We start from the raw sequence: 19,237 nt of genomic DNA, 5'->3' as shown, positions 1-19,237 counted from the left end.
AAGCAAGGTGTCAAACCTCTTAAGCGCTCTAATAAAGCAGAGGTGATTTGTAAGCACAAACCAAACTTGAGTTTGAGTGTAAATAATTTTATTAACATTCAATTCTTCATCAGCCAAACTGCTAAATGACCCGATTAATAAATTCCTACACACGAAACTGACAAAAATAGAAACAGATTCATCTTAAATGTGGATTAAGAAGGTAAATCGTGCCAGCTGTAGCATGAAAGGGTTAATTATGTGCATCAACCAGTACGCCGACAGGGGGAAAAAAGCTAACATTTTAAAAAGGCATTAACATGACTCCTACCTGCTGAGCTAAATTAGTTAGTGGTGACGTGTGTTAAAGTGAAGGAACAGAGTGGTTTTAAGGTTATGACAGTTTCAAATACTTCCCTCTTTTCTTGTGTGAACCCAGATATAGATGCTGTATACATTTGTTTCTATATACAGTAAAACGTCTTTTAAAAAAAAACACAAGGGGGGTAAAAATACTAGCAATCAAAGCTCTGTGTGTAACCAACACTATGCAGAATGCACCAACTCAGAGACCCCCCCTCCAAAAAAGTAGTCCCACTCCACTTCCACGCTAACTTTGCTTAGCTTGCAACACTTCCCTGAGTCCCGCCCGAAGGTTTCTGCATGCTGCGATGAAGGAGGAGGGTTCAGGAGAGAGACCCACTTTCCACCTTCATCCACATGTTTGAATTATTGACAAAATATATTTTAAATTTCAAACAGGCTGACACTGCACAGTAACCTCACATCACATGGCCCCGCTGACTCCCACTGTAGTCGGGGACAGTGATGCCACGGGGGTCCTTTATAAGAGGTGTTAACGTGGGAGGGAAAGCAGATGTTCTGCCACAGTCACTAACACGAGGATGGTAATTCTGTGTTTATTACCCCTGTGACATCACTGCCCGGCTCTTTAGCAATAAAGATATTTCAAAAGTTAAAAAATAAATCACCAAAATCTGCCCTCTGCCCCAGCTGGTTCCCTTTGTAGTCACAGTATGAATTTTTAATATTTCCTCACTTCATTCATCAATGAAAATATCTTCACTTTCTCCAAAAGCCATAGAAAAGTTTGCAATACAAAAACACCTCCACTGTCCCACACTCAGCTTCCTCTTCAGTACCCACAGAGTGGAGAGAGCTTCTCAGAGCCTGCTGCCGATTTCAGCGCTGCCTCGACCCCCACAGGTGAAAAAGTCAGCTGCCTTTGTTGGCACCTATAGAGAAATGCTACAACTTTAAGACTCATACTCAAAATACTTCATTTGCTATTCTGTCTTCAACACTACAGTGCTCTCCTTCAGGCTTTGCTGGACAATCTCGGTTCTTTTTAAACGGGTTATTCACAGGACGCGTCAGGAAGAGCGGTCCATCGCATCCGCTCATGTGCTGAAGATCAAGAAGGGAATTTGGCAACTGCAAAACCTCAGGCCGAGCCAGGCGCGCCACAGGCTGCAGGTGGAGGGAAAAAAGTGACCATCGAGTCTCCGCTGTAGACTGTGACGGCTCTTTCCTCGAATGCTGAGCTGAAGGGCCGATAACAGATGAACACAAAGACCTCAAAGACGGACGTTTCAGTTTGAGCTCTTGAAATCAGAACCATCAGCTCCAAGGCCGACCCCACGCCACACTGTGCCCACTTTGTGTCTCCACATCGGAGGAAACGACATGTTTCCAAAGGGGTTCCAGAAGAAGACAATAGAGAATTTGTTCTTCCAGCAGGAGGAACCACAACAAGTGTTTTTAACGTTGGATTCTGTGTCTGGAGTAAGACTTTCATCCCAGCTTGTGCCAGGTAAACAAGAGAGTGCAGAGTGCTGGCAGGGGGCTCCACTGTGGGCTGATGGGAGATGTTTGTGGTCCAGCACTGAAATCCAATCCATCACGACCACCTGAGCCCCTCCCTGTAATACTGAAATAAACAAATACATAATTACAAGCAAATTCACAATAAATCGGCTCAACTAACAAACCAAACACACAACACATTGAGCTCCATGAAGCTAACTCCTAATTCAGAACAAGCTAATGACTTAGTCACACAAGGAAAAAAATGAATTAAAAAATAAATACTGAACAGCAGCCGTCTCACATCCACAAAAGAAGAAAAGATTTCCAAATGTTTACTTATGTAATGTTTCTGTCTGTGTACACCGCAACACGTGATTTTCAATGATTTATCAGTTATTTGCTGTAATATCTGAAACAGACTGCAACTGAATGGGGTCAAGTTGGCAATTACATGCAGTGTAACACCGTCTTATGGCAACATTTACAGCAGTTTTCAGTCACACTGTTAGTACGAATGACAATCTTGCTTTGCACAAAAAACAAAAAAAACCCTGAAGTCATATTTATTTATTTTGGGAGGGGTGACGACAGATGTTGAGTTTCCTTTGTCAAATCTGTGCAAAGATATTTTTTGAGCACCACAAGAGGGAAGCAGAGACTTAAAATAAATACTATCCTGTCATAAATAATAAGCTTATAATCTAAATCAAGTAAACGAGCTCTTATTTGTGAAACCCCAGTGTCTTAAGGAAACCCGCTGAGGACACTCGTGTTGGTCACAGCTGCAGAAAATCTGATTGATGTGAAGTAAAAGTTGCAAATGTTTGAAATAATAACCAGAACAGTGAGGAAAAAAGAAAAAAGTTCATGAGCCCGTTCCGTGTACTTTATAATGACAGTAACCAAAAATACTGAGCTACAGCTTGAAGCTTCAGTGCGCCTCGGTGCAAAGGTTTTCAGCTCGACTGGCTTTCAGAGACACATAGTTTGGGTGGAAACAGTGTGGACGGCTCGTTATTGGAATGCAGCGCTCAGACAGAGCGGCTCTTTGAAGTTTGCACAGTCTGGATGCGCTCCATTAGAAACAGGTGTGTGTGTGTGTGTGTGTGTGTGTGTGTGTGTGTGTGTGTCTCCACTCGCTCTGATACCCTCACCATAGAGGTGGACGGGCTTCAAGGACTATGAGGTTAATAAACCAATGTTTCTCACCTGTTCAGTTGATGAGGATGCCAGTCGATCGTCCTTCCTCTTCTTTGATATTCTTCAGGTTATTTTCTGCCTCGTCCACACTTCTGTAGCACGGACACGCAAATTATTTATCGTCTTTGCCGATAATACATTTAATAAGAGTGTGTGTGTGTGTGTGTGTGTACCTACGTTAGGAAATCCCTGACGTCTTCCACGGTGAGTTCTGCTGTCGAGTCGAGGGTGAGGTCAGCACAGCTAAGGGGGGAGTCCAGTGGGGTGTCCAGGATTGGCGAGGACAAGCAGCTGGGAGGCTCTTCTGTTTGCCCTGCAAGGGACAAATCCAGAGATTCATCTACGTCCGATAGAGAGTGACAGAGAGTGACTGATTGGTCGCCCCAGAAAACAAATGATTTAAATATGGCGAACAGATTGATATTTATAAAGCACTTTACTGTATTCTGTAGACTTGTAACCACAAGCCACATCTGAACAGCCGGAAACAAACCACCACCACTCTCTCCTCCAGTAACTTGCTCATTATTGTGTGTTGAGCTGGATTTTACTGTTTTCTCCTCATTAGAAATATTTGCATGTGATCAAAACATTTAAACATCTGCGCCCTGCTACACTGTCTGAAGACACTGGAGCTGCTCTGATGTGCCAAAATTGACATTGTCTTGTACAAAGACAGTAAAAATTGCCCCAATGTATCATAATCCAGGATAATGTGTTGGTGCCTGCGTGTAAAGTTCTTAATGACCTAGTCCCAGGTGAAAGGGAAGTAGCTAGCCGGTCGTCACGGCAAAGCTACGAGAGCGTCTCTCAGCATGGGCCCGAAAAAAGTTCTGTCAGCCGAGGAAGGAGACGATATTAAGAAGTCGCTGGAGTTTATGACAGAGGAGATTTCTACTGTCAAACTGCAGCAGAAAGCCATCCTGGACCTGGTCGAGGAAGTTAAGGCTCTCCGCATCCAGAACGCCAAGAAGGATCGGCGGCTGGCGTACCTGGAGAACAGAGTGGCGGATTTGGAGCAGTACACCCGGATGAACGATGTTATCATCACGGGGCTTCGCATCAAACCCCGGTCATACGCCCGGGCGGTCGCCACTGACAATGTAGGAGGGCCAGGAGAGGAAGATGTCAACTCCACGGAGCATCAAGTGGTTACCTTTCTACGGTCCAAAGGTGTGGAAGTGGATTATAACAACATTGAGGCTTGCCACCCTCTACCCCGAAAAAATGACAGTAACAAACCAGCCATCATTGTGAGATTTGCAAACAGAAAACAGAAAACAGCACTGTTAAAACAAGGAAGGAAACTGAAAGGATCCGATGTCTTCATGAACGAACATCTGATAAAAAGAAATGCGGACATTGCCAGGAAAGCACGTTACTTGAAGAAACAGGGAAAAATTCAAAATACATGGACCACCAACTGCAAAGTATTCATTAAACTGAATGGAACACCGGAACAAGCCAAAGTGTTGGTCATCAGAAATATGGAAGAGCTGGACAAATACTGAGGTCAACTTACTCTGGAGGTATGAATGCACATGTGACGTGACACACAACACAACACATGGCACAGTCCAAAAGAACTTCATCTGCATCCGGCAACAATATCAACATGACTCATTGGAATTCTCTTTATGATAATCTGGAACTGAGAACATTTCGATACACAGACCATAATGTTCTAGACTTAGAAAAGGATATAGACCCGGAAAATAATTTCTTCTACAACATCAGCTGTAACTGCTGCTACTTCACTGATGAACAGTTTAAGCACACCATCAACACGGAAAATAAATTATCAATAATCCATTTTAATAGCAGAAGTCTGTATGCCAACTTCAACAATATAAAGGAATATCTAAATGAGTTGACAAATCCATTTGGAATTATTGCCATTTCTGAAACATGGATCAATGCGGAGAAAGGAATGGACTTTGGACTGGAGGGATATGAAGTGAATTTTGTAAATAGAAGGAACAAGAGTGGAGGGGGAGTAGCTGTGTATGTGGATAAAAACCTAAACTACAAGGTGGTAGAAAGTATGACAACTGTAATTGATAATTTACTAGAATGTATAACAATTGAAATTTATAAGGAAAAAGAAAAAAATGTAATAATTAGCTGTATATATAGAACACCTGGCTCTAGTATTCAAGTATTTAATGACTTCATAGAGGAAATATTCTCTAAAACAAATCAAAAAGTTATGTTTATCTGTGGTGATTTTAATATTGACCTGTTGAATCCAAAAAAGCATAAAAAGACCGACGAATTCCTAAACACTATGTACAGTTTGAGTTTACATCCTAAAATAACCAGGCCTAGCAGAATTACACCACATTGTGCCACCTTACTTGACAATATTTTCACTAACAATATGGAAAACAACATTGTGAGCGGAATATTAATTAATGACATCAGTGATCACCTACCAGTTTTTGCAGTTTATGACACTAATTATAAGAAAAATCAGCATGAAGAACAACTGAGATACAGACGTGTAAGGACAGAAGAAACGATGACTGCATTTAAGAACGATCTATTAAATCAGGACTGGGACAAGGTGTACAAAGAAGCTGATATTGATATTGCATATGGCATATTTTTAAGAATATTCATGGAGTTGTACGATAAAAACTGTCCAACAATAAAATACAACAGAAAGCACAAATATTCAGATAGACCATGGATCACTAAGGGTTTACAAAATGCATGTAAAAAGAAAAATACACTCTATAGGGAATACCTAAAACAAAGAACAAAAGAAGCTGAAAATAAATATAAAAAATACAAAAATAAGTTGACCAATATTATACGTGTATGTAGAAAGGAGTATTATAGTAAAATATTGAACAACAATAAACATAATATGAAAAGAATATGGGATGTTTTAAACGGTATCATTAAAAATAATTCTGGACAACAAAGTTATCCACAATACTTTATCGATAATGGCAATATTATGGAAAACACTGCTGATAAGGTCAACAGCTTTAATCATTATTTTGTAAATATTGGACCAAAACTGGCAGAACAAATTCCTGAGTCACTGCCATCAGTAGAATGTAGTGAAAACCTGATTGATAGGAACCCTAACTCAATGTTCCTCACATCAGTGGAGGAAAAAGAAATAATTGACATTGTACACATGTGTAAATATAAAACATCCACTGATTGTAATGATATTGACATGAAAATCGTCAAGAAGGTCATTGAAGGAATTGTAGGACCTCTAACATATATTTGCAACTTATCATTTCAGACGGGAAAAGTGCCAAACAAAATGAAAATAGCTAAAGTTGTGCCGCTGTATAAAACCGGGGATAGACGCCACTTCACAAATTACAGGCCTGTTTCTTTACTACCACAATTCTCCAAAATCCTAGAAAACCTGTTTAATAAACGATTAGACAAATTCTTAGATAAATATAAATTACTCTCTGACAGTCAATATGGATTCAGATCAAAAAGATCAACATCTCTGGCATTAATCGAATCAATTGAGGAGATTACGAATGCTATAGATCAGAAACAGTATGCAGCTGGAGTATTTCTGGATCTCAAGAAAGCATTCGACACAATCAATCATGACATATTAATTAATAAACTGGAACGGTATGGGATTAGGGGGGTTGTACTGCAATGGGTGAAAAATTATTTAAGTGACCGGAAACAATTTGTGAAGCTGGGTGTCCATTCCTCATCATGCTTGGACATTGCTTGTGGTGTTCCACAAGGCTCTGTACTGGGTCCAAAATTATTTATTATTTATATAAATGATATTTGTAAGGCATCTGATATATTAAAATTAGTATTATTTGCAGATGACACAAATATTTTTTGTTCTGGGGGGAATCTAAAGGAGCTGCTGGATACAATTACTTCAGAAATGTGCAAAATTAAAAAATGGTTTAACAGGAACAAACTATCACTAAATCTAAGTAAAACTAAAATTATCTTATTTGGGAATTCCCTTAGAAATGCACAAGTGCAGATTCATGTAGATGGTGTGGAAATTGAAAGAGTACTTGAACATAAGTTTCTTGGTGTGATTATAGATGATAAATTAAACTGGAAGTCTCATATAAATCATATACATAACAAAATTTCAAGAAGTGTCTCAATCTTGAGTAAAGTAAAACACATTCTGGACCACAAATCACTCCACATTCTCTATTGTTCCCTGATTGCACCGTATTTGAATTACTGTGCAGAGGTTTGGGGCAATACTTACAAATGTTCGCTATCATCAATCTTTATATTACAAAAAAGGGCCATAAGGATAATCCATAAAACTGGTTACAGAGATCATACAAATCCACTATTCTTAAAATCAAAAATTCACAGATCTGGTTCATTTTCTCACAGCACAAATTATATATAAAGCAATAAATAACCTGCTTCCTGACAATATTCTAAAAATGTTTTCTAAAAGGGAACGGGGATACAATTTGAGGGGGGAATTAAATTTAAAACATCCTCGTATCCGTACAACATTAAAAAGTTTTTGCATCTCTGTGTGTGGAGTGAAGCTGTGGAACAGACTAAGTAAAGATATGAAGCAATGTCCAAGCATGGCGCAGTTTAAAAAGCGGTTTAAGGATATGGTTTTTACAGGGTACAGGGAAAAGGTAGAGATTTGATAGGGTGTTCTTGTCTAATATTTTCATGTGTGTGCGCATGCACGGGTTTGTTGGTATGGGTATATATGTATGTGTAATGTAATTTTTAGACAGACAGACAGACAGACAGACAGACAGAGAGACAGAGAGACAGAGAGATAGAGAGACAGAGAGACAGAGAGATAGAGAGAGAGAGAGAGAAAGAAGGTGGCTGATATCCAGAAATCCTACCAGTGGCTGGACAAAGCTGGACTGAAAGACAGCACAGAGGCACTAATCATGGCAGCACAAGAACAAGCTCTGAGCACAAGATCCATAGAGGCTGGGGTCTATCACACCAGGCAAGACCCCAGGTGCAGGCTGTGTAAAGATGCCCCAGAGACAATCCAGCACATAACAGCAGGGTGCAAGATGCTAGCAGGCAAGGCATACATGGAACGCCATAACCAAGTGGCCGGCATAGTGTACAGGAACATCTGTGCCGAGTATAACCTGGAAGTCCCGAGGTCAAAATGGGAGATGCCCCCAAGGGTGGTGGAGAATGACCGAGCTAAGATCCTGTGGGACTTCCAGATACAGACGGTTAGCCACCACCATTTTGTCCAACCGGACATAGTGGTGGTAGACAAACAGAAGAAGACGGCCGTAGTGATCGATGTAGCGGTTCCGAATGACAGCAATATCAGGAAGAAGGAACACGAGAAGCTGGAGAAATACCAAGGGCTCAGAGAAGAGCTCGAGAGGATGTGGAGGGTGAAGGTAATGGTGGTCCCCGTGGTAATCAGAGCACTGGGTGCGGTGACTCCCAAGCTAGGCGAGTGGCTCCAGCAGATCCCGGGAATAACATCGGAGATCTCTGTCCAGAAGAGCGTAGTCCTGGGAACAGCTAAGATACTGCGCAGGACCCTCAAGCTCCCAGGCCTCTGGTAGAGGACCCGAGCTTGAAGGATAAACCGCCCGCAGGGGCGTGCTGGGTGTTTTTTATATTTATTTATTTTTTATATATATATATATATATATATATATATATATATATATATATATATATATATATATATAAAAAAATTGTAGGTTGTGTATCCTTCAGGTGTTAATGGGGTTATTGAAAATGTGTATATGTGCGTATGTGTGTATATACGTAGGTATGGATAGATAGAAACATATATGTGTATATATTTAAAAAAAAAAAAAAAAAAAAAAATTACACATAACATATAATGTAATTACAAGGAGGTATTTCTGTAGTCTATTGATACTAGATAGTGGAAAAGGGGTGGGATTAAATAAGCTTATGCTTCTTCCTGCTCCTTTTTGAACATGGACGTTATTTGGAGTTGTGGTTGCTCGTTTTCCTTTTGTTTGCTTTGTTCATTTGTCTCTTTTAATTCTATTTTTTTTTTTTATACTTTTTCAACATGTTCAAAATAAAGATTCAAGCAATCAATCAATCAATCAATCAATCAATCAATCAATCAAAGGCCTGCTGGTCTCCACAGCAACCACAGTTTCCTGCTGTGGAAGGTGGTTTTGGATAGGAGAGGCGAGTGGGGCATACTGAATGGTTACCGTGGAGACCAGAGGGGGGGGGACCCCTGCTAAGGCACGGTCAGGGTTGTAAGAGGTTTACAGAAAGAAGAGAGAGTGATGAAGAGGAAGAATAAGCGAGAGGAGAAAGAAAAAAAAAGGAGAGAAGGGCAGGAGGAAGAAGTGTGTGTGTGTGTGTGTGTGTGTGTGTGTGTGTGTGTGTGTGTGTGTGTGTGTGTGTGTGTGTGTGTGTGTGTGTGTGTGTGTCCAGACCTACCCTCAGCCTGACCCATCTGGTTCTTGTGGGTTCCGTTGGCCTGAGGCTGCACTGTCGTACCATCGCTGTGGACACACACACAAGCATGCACCATTTACTTTGGCAGTCGATGGAATAATACAGCAATAACAATAAAATGATCATTTCTTTGGTTTCACATGAGAAATCATAATGAACAGTCACAGCTTAGTGGTTTTCAGTGCGGTGTCCAGAGACCTCCCAGGGACTTACACTGGTCCTGGGAAATGTTGCAAATCAGTAACAATGACACTGAATTTTTTAATTTTTTTTATTATTTATGATATATTTATTAGCACGTATATTCTGATAAAGGATTAATCCATATAGCCAACCCTAGTTTAACTGGATCCTCAGATCTAGAACCAAATTTCAGCAAAGAAGGATCTGCTTCCCTTTCGCCTTTTCATAACACACCCGTTAAAGTTTTGAACACACTCGCTCATAATCACAGAGTAAAAGCAGCCTGAGATTTAATGATGCTTACAATCGGAGTGTGTGTGTGTGTGTTACCTGGTGGGTGTGGGCTCTAATGGTCGGTCGAGCTGAACGAAGCAGAGCGGTTCAGTGAGGACCTTGGCGGAGAGAGAGAACCTCTCGTATTCTGAAGGAGAGATCAGGTAAAACCCTGCAGAGGAGAACAATTTTTTTATATTAGTGAGTGAAACCATCCTTTTAGTCATACGCTGACCTTTCTGAACATACATAGCTTTCATTTTATGTTGCCTCCACATTTAATTTAATTTTTTCCTGCACTACCTCATGTGTGTGTATATCAGAGACAAGGAGGCAAATGTTATCGTGATGAAAATCTAAAAGCAAAAAATAATAATGAAAGAAATCCCACTCTGCTCTTTAGGTGTCTTGAAATAACTTCTTTCACTTTAAATTCAAGCATATTCTTCTCACCCTGTCCATTCCTGGTAAAGACACATGATGCAATGCCACTGATGTCTTCCTTACGGATGCAGTCATAACGCACCTGAGGACACATAAAACACAGTTATGACTCACAAAAACACATTTGAAAGCACACGCTGCTGTCAAGCTCTTGATCAAACCCTGAGGCTGCACCTGTGGTCGGAGGGCAGGAATACTAAAGAGGTGCATGTCCCCGAGGTTGGTCAGACAGACGAGTGTGTGTTCGCTGTAATCCTCCTGAGCTGTGGAGCTGAAGACCACCATGGCAACCTTCCTCACCCGACAGCCTTCATGTGCAGTCAGCTTAAACTTAGTCTTAGCGCTGACTTTGGGAAGAGAGAACACCTGGAATTAAGCAGAGGAGGAAGAAAGGTACGATTTAAAACAATATACAAGTAACAGACCACGTTTTAAGCCCAGATCCATTACAAACTTAAAAAAAATGACGATAAAAATGTAAATACAGACTTTGTGATGTTGTTTCCAGACGATACCTTGAGCTGCTCCTCCGAAGCGATCAGGACAGAGTGAGCGTTGGTCATATCAGGCGCGATGGCGAGGTCTTGAGAGGCTTCGTACGGGTCTGGTAAAGGTTTCCCCCGACCGTCCAGCACGCAGATCGACACCACAGGCGCTCTGTGCATCAGCTGAATCTCTTTACCCAGCACTGCCTCCACGCACACACTGCTCTCACTCGCACCGCCACGCTCACACACTCGCCCCGAACCCACACCGGGCACCTCCAGAGCGTAGGCGTACACACTGCCCGAGTTGGTGCCTGCCCATAGCGTGGGGCCGTGGTGTGTACCTAAGTAAGACCGAGCGTGTTGTTAGCGCGGCACAAACGATAAACGACAACCTTCCTTAGCTCAATCCTGACATTTTCTCCAACAAACAAATGCAGTTCAAACAGTTTAAGAAAAAGTGAATGAAGTAAAGACAGAGTGGAAATATGTTGAAAAGTAAGTAAACGCACCATCACGTAGAAATGTGTCTGCAAAGCAGACACACCGGACCACTCCAGAGAGCGAGTCATCTGCTGACCGCGGCTCTATCCGCCTCTGCACCGGAGCTACTTCCTCCTGCTCCGCTAGAGCAGCATTTGCCTCTTGAACCTATACACACATACAATACATAGTATAAATAGTATAGACAGTGTTCTTTTTGGACAGTTTACTCTCAGACACACAGTCTCTCACCTTGCTGGTGGGCGTAGTGATGGTGCGTTTCTTTCCTGAAACCCTGCTTTTGCGGATGCGTCTGAAGCTCTGTCGTAGGGACTTCTTCAAGGACTTGACTCTTGACAGGGGACCCTCCATTGCTAAGGAGTCATTAGGGTGTAAGGTACACCTAGGAGAGCATAAAGAGCACCAGAATGAATGTAAAGACAGCGGGAAAATGGGTTAAGCAGGGACTAAGTAGATCTTCATTATGCCAAAAATACTAACCAAAGAATACAAATCACATGACTGTGTGCGCCTAACCTTGCCAGCACAGCATTTCGTCTGTGGTAGTCAAAAAGGCCAAAACCATGACTCGTCCCAAAGGCGATCAGGTTCCACTCGGCATGCAGTGCCACTGCCGTCACAGAGGCCGGGGGCAAGCACTGCACCACCACCAGCGGCTGAAAACCCGGGGGGAAAGGTGCGGGTTTAGAGCGCGGTTCCAGCCTGTCGTGGCCCTTCCAGGTGAAGCCCTCCCTGTCGTACAGCAGATCAACCACTGACACATCGACCAAGTGGTCCGAACGCTCATCACTCAGACCCAGCACGATCACCTAGAAACAGTAAAGAAACACCGTGGCTCATTTTGGGGTTTTTTTTTTTTTTTTTTCAAGCAATTCAGTTTTGTTTACATATCCCCAATTCACAATAATAAAAAGAAATAAACCAACAATCACACAAGGCCCTATAAGCAAACACTTGGAAAATGACTAAAATTAGATTTCAGTTTTTCTATGATATAATTAATGAAACAAACTTACTTAATGTTGGTTTTATTTTTTTTAATAACTTGTGACAGTGTGTTTTTGATCTTCACCTGTCCGGCGGTTCCGGCCACCACCAGCTTGTTGCTGTACTTGCACAGACTTATCTTCTGGATGCCAAGCCTGGGGTCGTCACTGTAGGGGTCAAAACAGCCCACCTAAACACACACACATTGGATTTAATTCATTTGAATATAAAACCACTTTCTTGTAAGTTGTTAACATTAAACCATTTTGAATACTGTGCCTTTCTAGATGATCAAAGCAAAACTGAACTATGCAGTGAGTGACACTAAGCCACGCAAAGTTACACTGAAGATTACTTCCCACACACTTCAAGTTCATCATAAATATCCCCATGGAAAAGTGCTAGGTAGTGAGCTGCAAATCAGTTAATGAAATGTACCTATGTCAGAAATTATCTTATAAACTCTACCTGACTTCACAAGCAGACCTTTTTTGGAAACTTGTAAAAACTGCATCATCAGTGTAAAACATTTTGTCTTAATGGCCCAATTACAAATTTAGTTTAATGCCAAAATGCCCTCCTGATGGTTTCCTCCTCCTTTAAAGGCCTCTCTCCTCTTACTATCAACCAAATGCCAGGACAGTCCCTACTTTACCCTGACAGTCTCTGCAAATGCGCATTAATCTGTCCGTCACACACGCACACAGTAGGAATCCCTCTCACATTGGAGTTTTGTCTTAGCAAAACAAGGAGTAAGAGAAGCTTGTCACACACACACACAGCAGAAAGAGTGGGATGATGGGTCTGGTTTTCATTACAGAGGAGAAAAAAGGGAAAGGCTCTTCATCCCATATGAGGGCCACATTCCTGAACATGCAGCTCTGTTACCACAGGATACACGAGGAGATGTGTTTGTAAGGCAGTTAAAGAGCGAAGAGGACGAAAAGAAGTGAGCAGAAGGAACTTGCCATTCTGTCTATCAGCATGTACAAATACTTCATCTATTTTCTACTGGTGTGATGCCTCTATTTTTTTTCTCCATTCATATCAAATCCCAGATATAATGTGCTCTTATCCTGATCACATGCCCGAGCACTGAGAAACATTTCTGACTGTAGAAACCGTTTCTTTAAAATCTCCCGTCTCCGTTTCCTGACTAATGAAGCCAAACAGCTCAGCTAGATTCCCCTTGACACAAAATTCTGCCTCCAGACTGTGAATCACTTCATTTGAATGTATTTCTGCACAGAAAACTGTCCATTAAACCAGAAACAGACTGCGGTTTACGCTGGAGTCGAGTTTTAATAAGAGGAACAATGGGGTGGGTCAGTCTCAAATCCAAACACATGAAAACAATCAGAAAATTAGGGCCACAGATGCAGCATTACAGGGCTGCATGTGTGCGAAAGACAGATTGCTTTTATTCCCTCAGCTTGTAAAACCAGACCCTGTGTCTGAACTCTGAGGAGAGACTTATATTTATGTCCATTTCACCTCCTTTCGTGAAAAGCCTCATTGCTTCTCACCTTCCTGAACGGAGGCCATTCTTCCTCCTCTTGCTGCATATCGGGGTCGTTGCTGGGGTCCTGCGGGTCATCGCTAGGGTCGCAGTCGGTGTGGAAGACGTTGGCTGTGCTGAGTTTGTACAGCGGAGTGAGGGCGACACCCGAAGCATCCCAGAATCGCACCGTGCCATCCTCATGGCTGTAATCACAACAGATTTAAAATAAATAACAATCACAGAAAATTCAACAACTGCTCCCTTTAACAGCCATCTATAACAGCTAGTGACCAGTTTAAACTATTAGTCTATTATGTCCAGCTAGTCAGGTGCCATGTTCAAAGTGATGTTGGTGCATCAAGACAGCAATAAAAAGGCAATAAGATAGCAGATTCACCTGATTCCATCAGTTTATGACTGAATGGGATCACGTGATAATGTGGCGATTGACTGGGAAAAACTGGCATAGAAATGACTACATAAGTTGCCGTGTTCATACAGAGACAATCAAATCATGGGTCAGTCACACTGCAGTAAAAATTAGATGGCAACCTCATTATCACTAGTGAAAAAAATAAAATAAAATAAAAAAATAAAAATCAGTGTCTGCTCAATGACTGAATTTGTTCCACTTTTACTGGCTGGATACGTAGTTGCTAGTTTTCAGGTTGCCTGCTATGGCAGTTGAAGCACTCGTGGTCTGACGTGAATCGATTGGAATCACTCTCAGACTGACTGGCAAAAGTTTGCAAATAATCACCATCTAATTTATAAATGCAGACAGACTGTCAACACATTGCAATCAGTCAGAGAAAATCCTCCACACGTAGTGGTACAGTTGTTGCAGAATAACACAAGCACTCAGTAACTTGCTTTTATATATGAAAATAACCAAAATACAACCAGCTGGCAACTGGCTGAGTCGAGTACCCTGCAGCAAAGCAGCGCAGCCCAGACGAGTTGCGCTCATTAATGCACAATCAAATTGATCGCAACATGTTGGCAATCCTTCCGTGCTTGTAAATTGGTCAGCATTTATTTGATTGCCTTCACCGAACTGTATGAGAGTGACTGCAGTCAGTCCCAGTCAGAGCATGATGGTTTGCAGACATGTTATTTCTCAACGACCTGTGCAACCACATTGCAATCCAAAAAAGTTACCCAGAGGTTGAGAGTGTTGCAAGCTCAACCTCTGCATGACCAGCTGGTCACTATGCTAAACAAACTTGTAAGTAATAATTTCCTTTTTAATTCTGAATTTTAGGTCGCTATATAAAATGTTTAATAGATACACTAACCAATTTATCCACTACCCACTTCAACAGTTATTTATACTCTTAGCTAGCTATTCAAACCTGTCACTTTCTGACCATCAAGTTTTTAAAATCATATAAGTGTTTATCTGCTGCAATCCATTGCTTTTAGTTAACTCATCTTTGGTGATGGAAACAAGTTCCTGTACTTTAAACAATGGAGAGAAACACAAAGGACAAAGAAAGAGAAAAACAAGGATAACGTCAGTCAGTTTGTTGCTAACAAAACTAACAGCGGCATCAAAATTCTCCTCCTGCTTTCACGCTATTCTCAGTTTTCAAATTGTCTTTAAACCACTTCTATTACATAACTCTTTTTATTGCACTTTAGGCCAATGCAAGCTCTGTCAAGTGTGCGGTTGGCAACACCAACAGTTTCACGGGATTTCCCCTTCACCATTTTTTTGAATGCAGGATATCCTTTCTTCACGCTGCTTTTAGTGACCTAATCTTACTAGAAAGCATCAGATTTACGTTATGGGAAAAAACAAGAGACCTGAATTCATTTGCAGGGTAGACATGTGCAAAGAGTGTATGTGTGTGTGCGTGTGTGTGTGTAAATACCCTGTCAATAGCAGTTCTTGTTGTTTAGGTGGAGGTGCCAGATTTTTCCCCCCACATATCGGCCAGCTCTGTACACACAAACAATAAATAAATAATCATTCTGAACCAAGCTAGGACTCATCATTTTTCACATCAACATATTTTCTCATGAACTCGTCTTAAAAGTTAGAGCAGAAAAATGTACCATAGAGATTCACACTCTCATAAAGGATCTGCCAATCTGATTTGGCCTCACATAGACAAACAAAGAGCCATGATGAAGAGCGTAACAGCTGTGTGTCCGTGTGTGTTGCTAATCTCCCACTGATCGCACAACCGATCTAAGCCACAGAGCTTTTGAAAAGCCTTTAACTGTCTACACCTGCTCTTAAAGCTCACACACTACCAGTGGCTCATGGTTACATTCCTGATTGCTTCCTCTTCTCATTGCTGGGCTGAGAGCCTGTGACTTATTACTTCCATTTACATGCAAATAGCCTCCTCTGATCAATTTACAACTGTTCTTGCCTTTGAGATTTGAAACAAGCAATTTTAATATAAATCCAAGTAAAACGTCAGCTGATGGGTCAGACTTTGTCTAAGGTGTTTTCAGGTTAAGCCTCTTATGAGGATCTCGGATTTCCTGCGACTGAATATCCCGTACTGCCATGTATAAACCAATTTGCTAAATAATCCTGTCATTCACAGTGCCAATGAGCTTCTTACCCTGTGTGTGTGCTGCCGGCTTTGCTGTGCTTTGCCAGCGTTGACCAGCCTCTCCCAGAGTTTAGGAGGGACGCTGGAGATGTGGCAGGAGCAGGTGATGGCTGACGAGTGAAGAGGAGCAAGATAGGGAGTGGGCATAGAGGGCCATCCGGGGGTCTGGAGGTCAATTACAACCAGTTCTTCTTCTAGTAACACCACTACAGCAGATGGCTCATCAAACTCTATAAGAAGAAAAGATCACACAGGGGATAAAGGATTGATACTCGTGAAAATGTTACCTTACATACACCATCTTTAACACAGGTCAGATTCTGACCTCTCTCTTGCTCCACACTGTGGACGGTGAAGAAATCAATCACTCGAGATGTGAAATCGAGGGTGACGTGATCTTTGTCCTGTTGGATCGTTAGACAGTGGCGGTCACCATAACTGGCTCTGGGCATCCCTCCACTGTATAAAAGCACTGGAGAACTACAGTGAGAAACACAGATTAGCTACTTTTCTACCGCACAATTTTTTTCTATTTTCACTCTGCATCACTGCATTCTTTTACATTAACTTGCAAACAAAAAGTTAACTTCTCTCTTTATTATGTTTTAATAGTATTTTTCTCACCACAGATAATAGTTACATGATGTGGTAAATTATACCTTTTAGATTTACAAAACTAGGAAAATAATCAGCAATTGCATAAATATAGGGATGCAAAAGAAAAGACCAATAAAAATAAAATGAAAATGAATCTGAGAAAACAGTCATAAGTGAAAATTCGCCAGCGCTGATTCCAAATGACCTGTTTGATAGAAGGACTCAAACACACTTTAACAGGAAGGTTGCAAAACGAGGTTTAACACTCACCCTGCTTGTGTTGTCCTCCAAAGGATTTTGCTGATGGCTTTACAGGGAAATGGACCTGTGATAGACAATTACAAAAGAAAGAAGAAAAAGAAGACTATTAAAAGCTACCAGAGATCCTTTTTAGTCCAAGAGAGGGCAAATGAAAGGGGCCGTCTGTTAGACAGCACTCAGGGTACTCCACGGGAATATTAAATAATTTACAGCCAACACAGACGGAAACCGTGTATGCACTAGTAGTGGTCTGTTCTTAACATAGTATCAAATCTTAAGCAGCAAAACCATTACAGAATCCACCACAACTCGAGGAAGCTGTAACACTTTCCAGGAAGGGTTCTTCCGAGTTCATAACTGTAATAGAAGTACGAGTTCAGCATTCACACCCAAAGTAATTTAGGTGCGAAGTTCTCTCAGGTTCTCTTTAAAGTGAAGTTTTAGTCCATTTTATTTCAATGCTTCTGTTACTACAGGAAAAATAAAAGGGTAAGCATGAAAAGTCTCTATATGGTTTGTGGCTCTTCATCTATTCTCTACACGTCTGCAGCGTGGTAGAGAGAATTAACTAAGATGCAGAACAGAGTTTTATCACGTTAGAGCTCATTACTGAACAAAAGTTAAATGCTTTAGAAATGTTTATGATCATGAAAGAAATGTAAAATGACAGGTAAAAAGATTCTGAAAACAATTTGCATGACTGGGAAAAATGCATCTAACACAGCCTGTGTGTGGAGCCACAGCGAGCTCTCAGCTGAAGCACTTATTCTCATCACTGTGGAGTCCACTGTCCATCACTGGTTCCACTCTGTCCTCCAGACCTGAGAATGTTTCACTCCTACACTTGAAATACAAATGTGTGGAGTGTGTGACATGTGATGTATGCATGTGTGCATTTCTCACCGTAGGGGATAGTGGAGGACACTGGCTGGTGATTGCAGGTGCTGCCACTGGTAACAGCCCAAACTGAATAGCCTCCATCGTTATGGGAACAGACAAATAAGTTTCCAGAGCGTTCCCATACCAGACTCTCCAGTTGCTGGGGGGAGGGTCATAGACACACAGTCATCACTGCAGGTCATCTAGCTATAACATCACCCTGAAAACTGGGAGCAAGAACAATGAGCACCAACTGTAACAGGTACCTGTTTGCCCAGGAAGAGCTGCTCAGCGTGACGAATGCTCAGATCCCACAGGACCACCAGGCCTCGGCTGTAGCCAATCAGAATCTTCCCTGACTGTTGAGGGTGTTCCTGAAGAGCTTCCACCGGCCCCAGAGATTTCCCACATCTGTAGTCATCTGGCAGACTGGGAAAATGAAAACAAACATTATCCATTATCCCACATCTGTAGCTTCCCGCTTTACTGTGATCCACACGGCTGTAAATTACATTTATCTACACATCCTGACGAGGTCAGACATCTGTCTGATGAAACAATTATCCAATGACACGAGAGATACCAGAGGACAGAGTCACCTGGTTCCATGCGAGAGAAATTCTGTGTTTTGGTTACACTGTACAGACACAGTAAACAGCTGAGTTTGAAAAACAAAACAACAACAACTACATCCTCAAACTGGTTTAGTGTTTGTTATCATCTGAAATTATGGTGTGTGGAGGGAGAGGGTAAATAATGCAGTACACATACGGCGCAACAGAGTTTCGGAAACAGTGCAAGGAGATTATACAAAATGTTGAAGTCACTGCAGCAAATACACAAAGCTGTTCTTTGCACCGAAACACCCCAAAGCAAAAGTGCTAAAACATGTATAATCAGCACAGAGCAAAGACCCAAGTTGCTGAAGTTTGAGAACAAGACATTCCTCTGAGCCAGAGCAGGAATGTAGAGCAGGACACACCCTTGAGATGTCAGAGGATTCCCTCAGCGAAGGAAGAAGAAAGGAGACGAAACAGCCAAGACAGAGAGAGAAAATGAAGTGATAAAGAAAGAAAGTACTGCAGCTTTATGGACTT

General features: G+C 41.6%; 1 protein-coding gene across 2 annotated transcripts in view; it reads right to left on the bottom strand.

Annotated features, from left to right (window-relative positions):
* Nucleotides 1-63: 63 nt before the first annotated feature.
* The window catches only part of llgl1 (LLGL scribble cell polarity complex component 1), a 41,463-nt gene continuing 22,289 nt past the window's right edge, over nt 64-19,237 (bottom strand). Inside the window, exons 6-24 of one of the 2 annotated variants that reach the window (XM_085403379.1) lie at nt 18,407-18,569; nt 18,165-18,300; nt 17,271-17,325; nt 16,729-16,883; nt 16,413-16,633; nt 15,708-15,775; nt 13,856-14,033; nt 12,415-12,519; nt 11,859-12,151; nt 11,574-11,724; nt 11,351-11,489; nt 10,869-11,182; nt 10,528-10,719; nt 10,363-10,435; nt 9,967-10,081; nt 9,436-9,500; nt 3,187-3,322; nt 3,019-3,098; nt 64-1,930 (exon numbers count right to left, since the gene is read on the bottom strand). In XM_085403379.1, the coding sequence (XP_085259505.1) occupies nt 3,023-3,098; nt 3,187-3,322; nt 9,436-9,500; nt 9,967-10,081; nt 10,363-10,435; nt 10,528-10,719; nt 10,869-11,182; nt 11,351-11,489; nt 11,574-11,724; nt 11,859-12,151; nt 12,415-12,519; nt 13,856-14,033; nt 15,708-15,775; nt 16,413-16,633; nt 16,729-16,883; nt 17,271-17,325; nt 18,165-18,300; nt 18,407-18,569 (2,635 nt within the window). In that variant the 3' untranslated portion in view covers nt 64-1,930; nt 3,019-3,022. Of the gene's footprint in view, nt 1,931-3,018; nt 3,102-3,186; nt 3,323-9,435; nt 9,501-9,966; nt 10,082-10,362; nt 10,436-10,527; nt 10,720-10,868; nt 11,183-11,350; nt 11,490-11,573; nt 11,725-11,858; nt 12,152-12,414; nt 12,520-13,855; nt 14,034-15,707; nt 15,776-16,412; nt 16,634-16,728; nt 16,884-17,270; nt 17,326-18,164; nt 18,301-18,406; nt 18,570-19,237 lie in introns of both variants that reach the window. The other variant, XM_085403378.1, reaches the window with a different exon arrangement.

The sequence above is a fragment of the Rhamphochromis longiceps genome, linkage group LG4 (assembly GCF_057381845.1).
Source record: "Rhamphochromis longiceps isolate RC_006_pf linkage group LG4, R_longiceps_female_GT1.1, whole genome shotgun sequence".
Taxonomy (NCBI): Eukaryota; Metazoa; Chordata; class Actinopteri; order Cichliformes; family Cichlidae; genus Rhamphochromis; species Rhamphochromis longiceps.
Note: the sequence above shows the minus strand (reverse complement) of the source record. Positions and strands in the feature narration are given on the sequence as shown.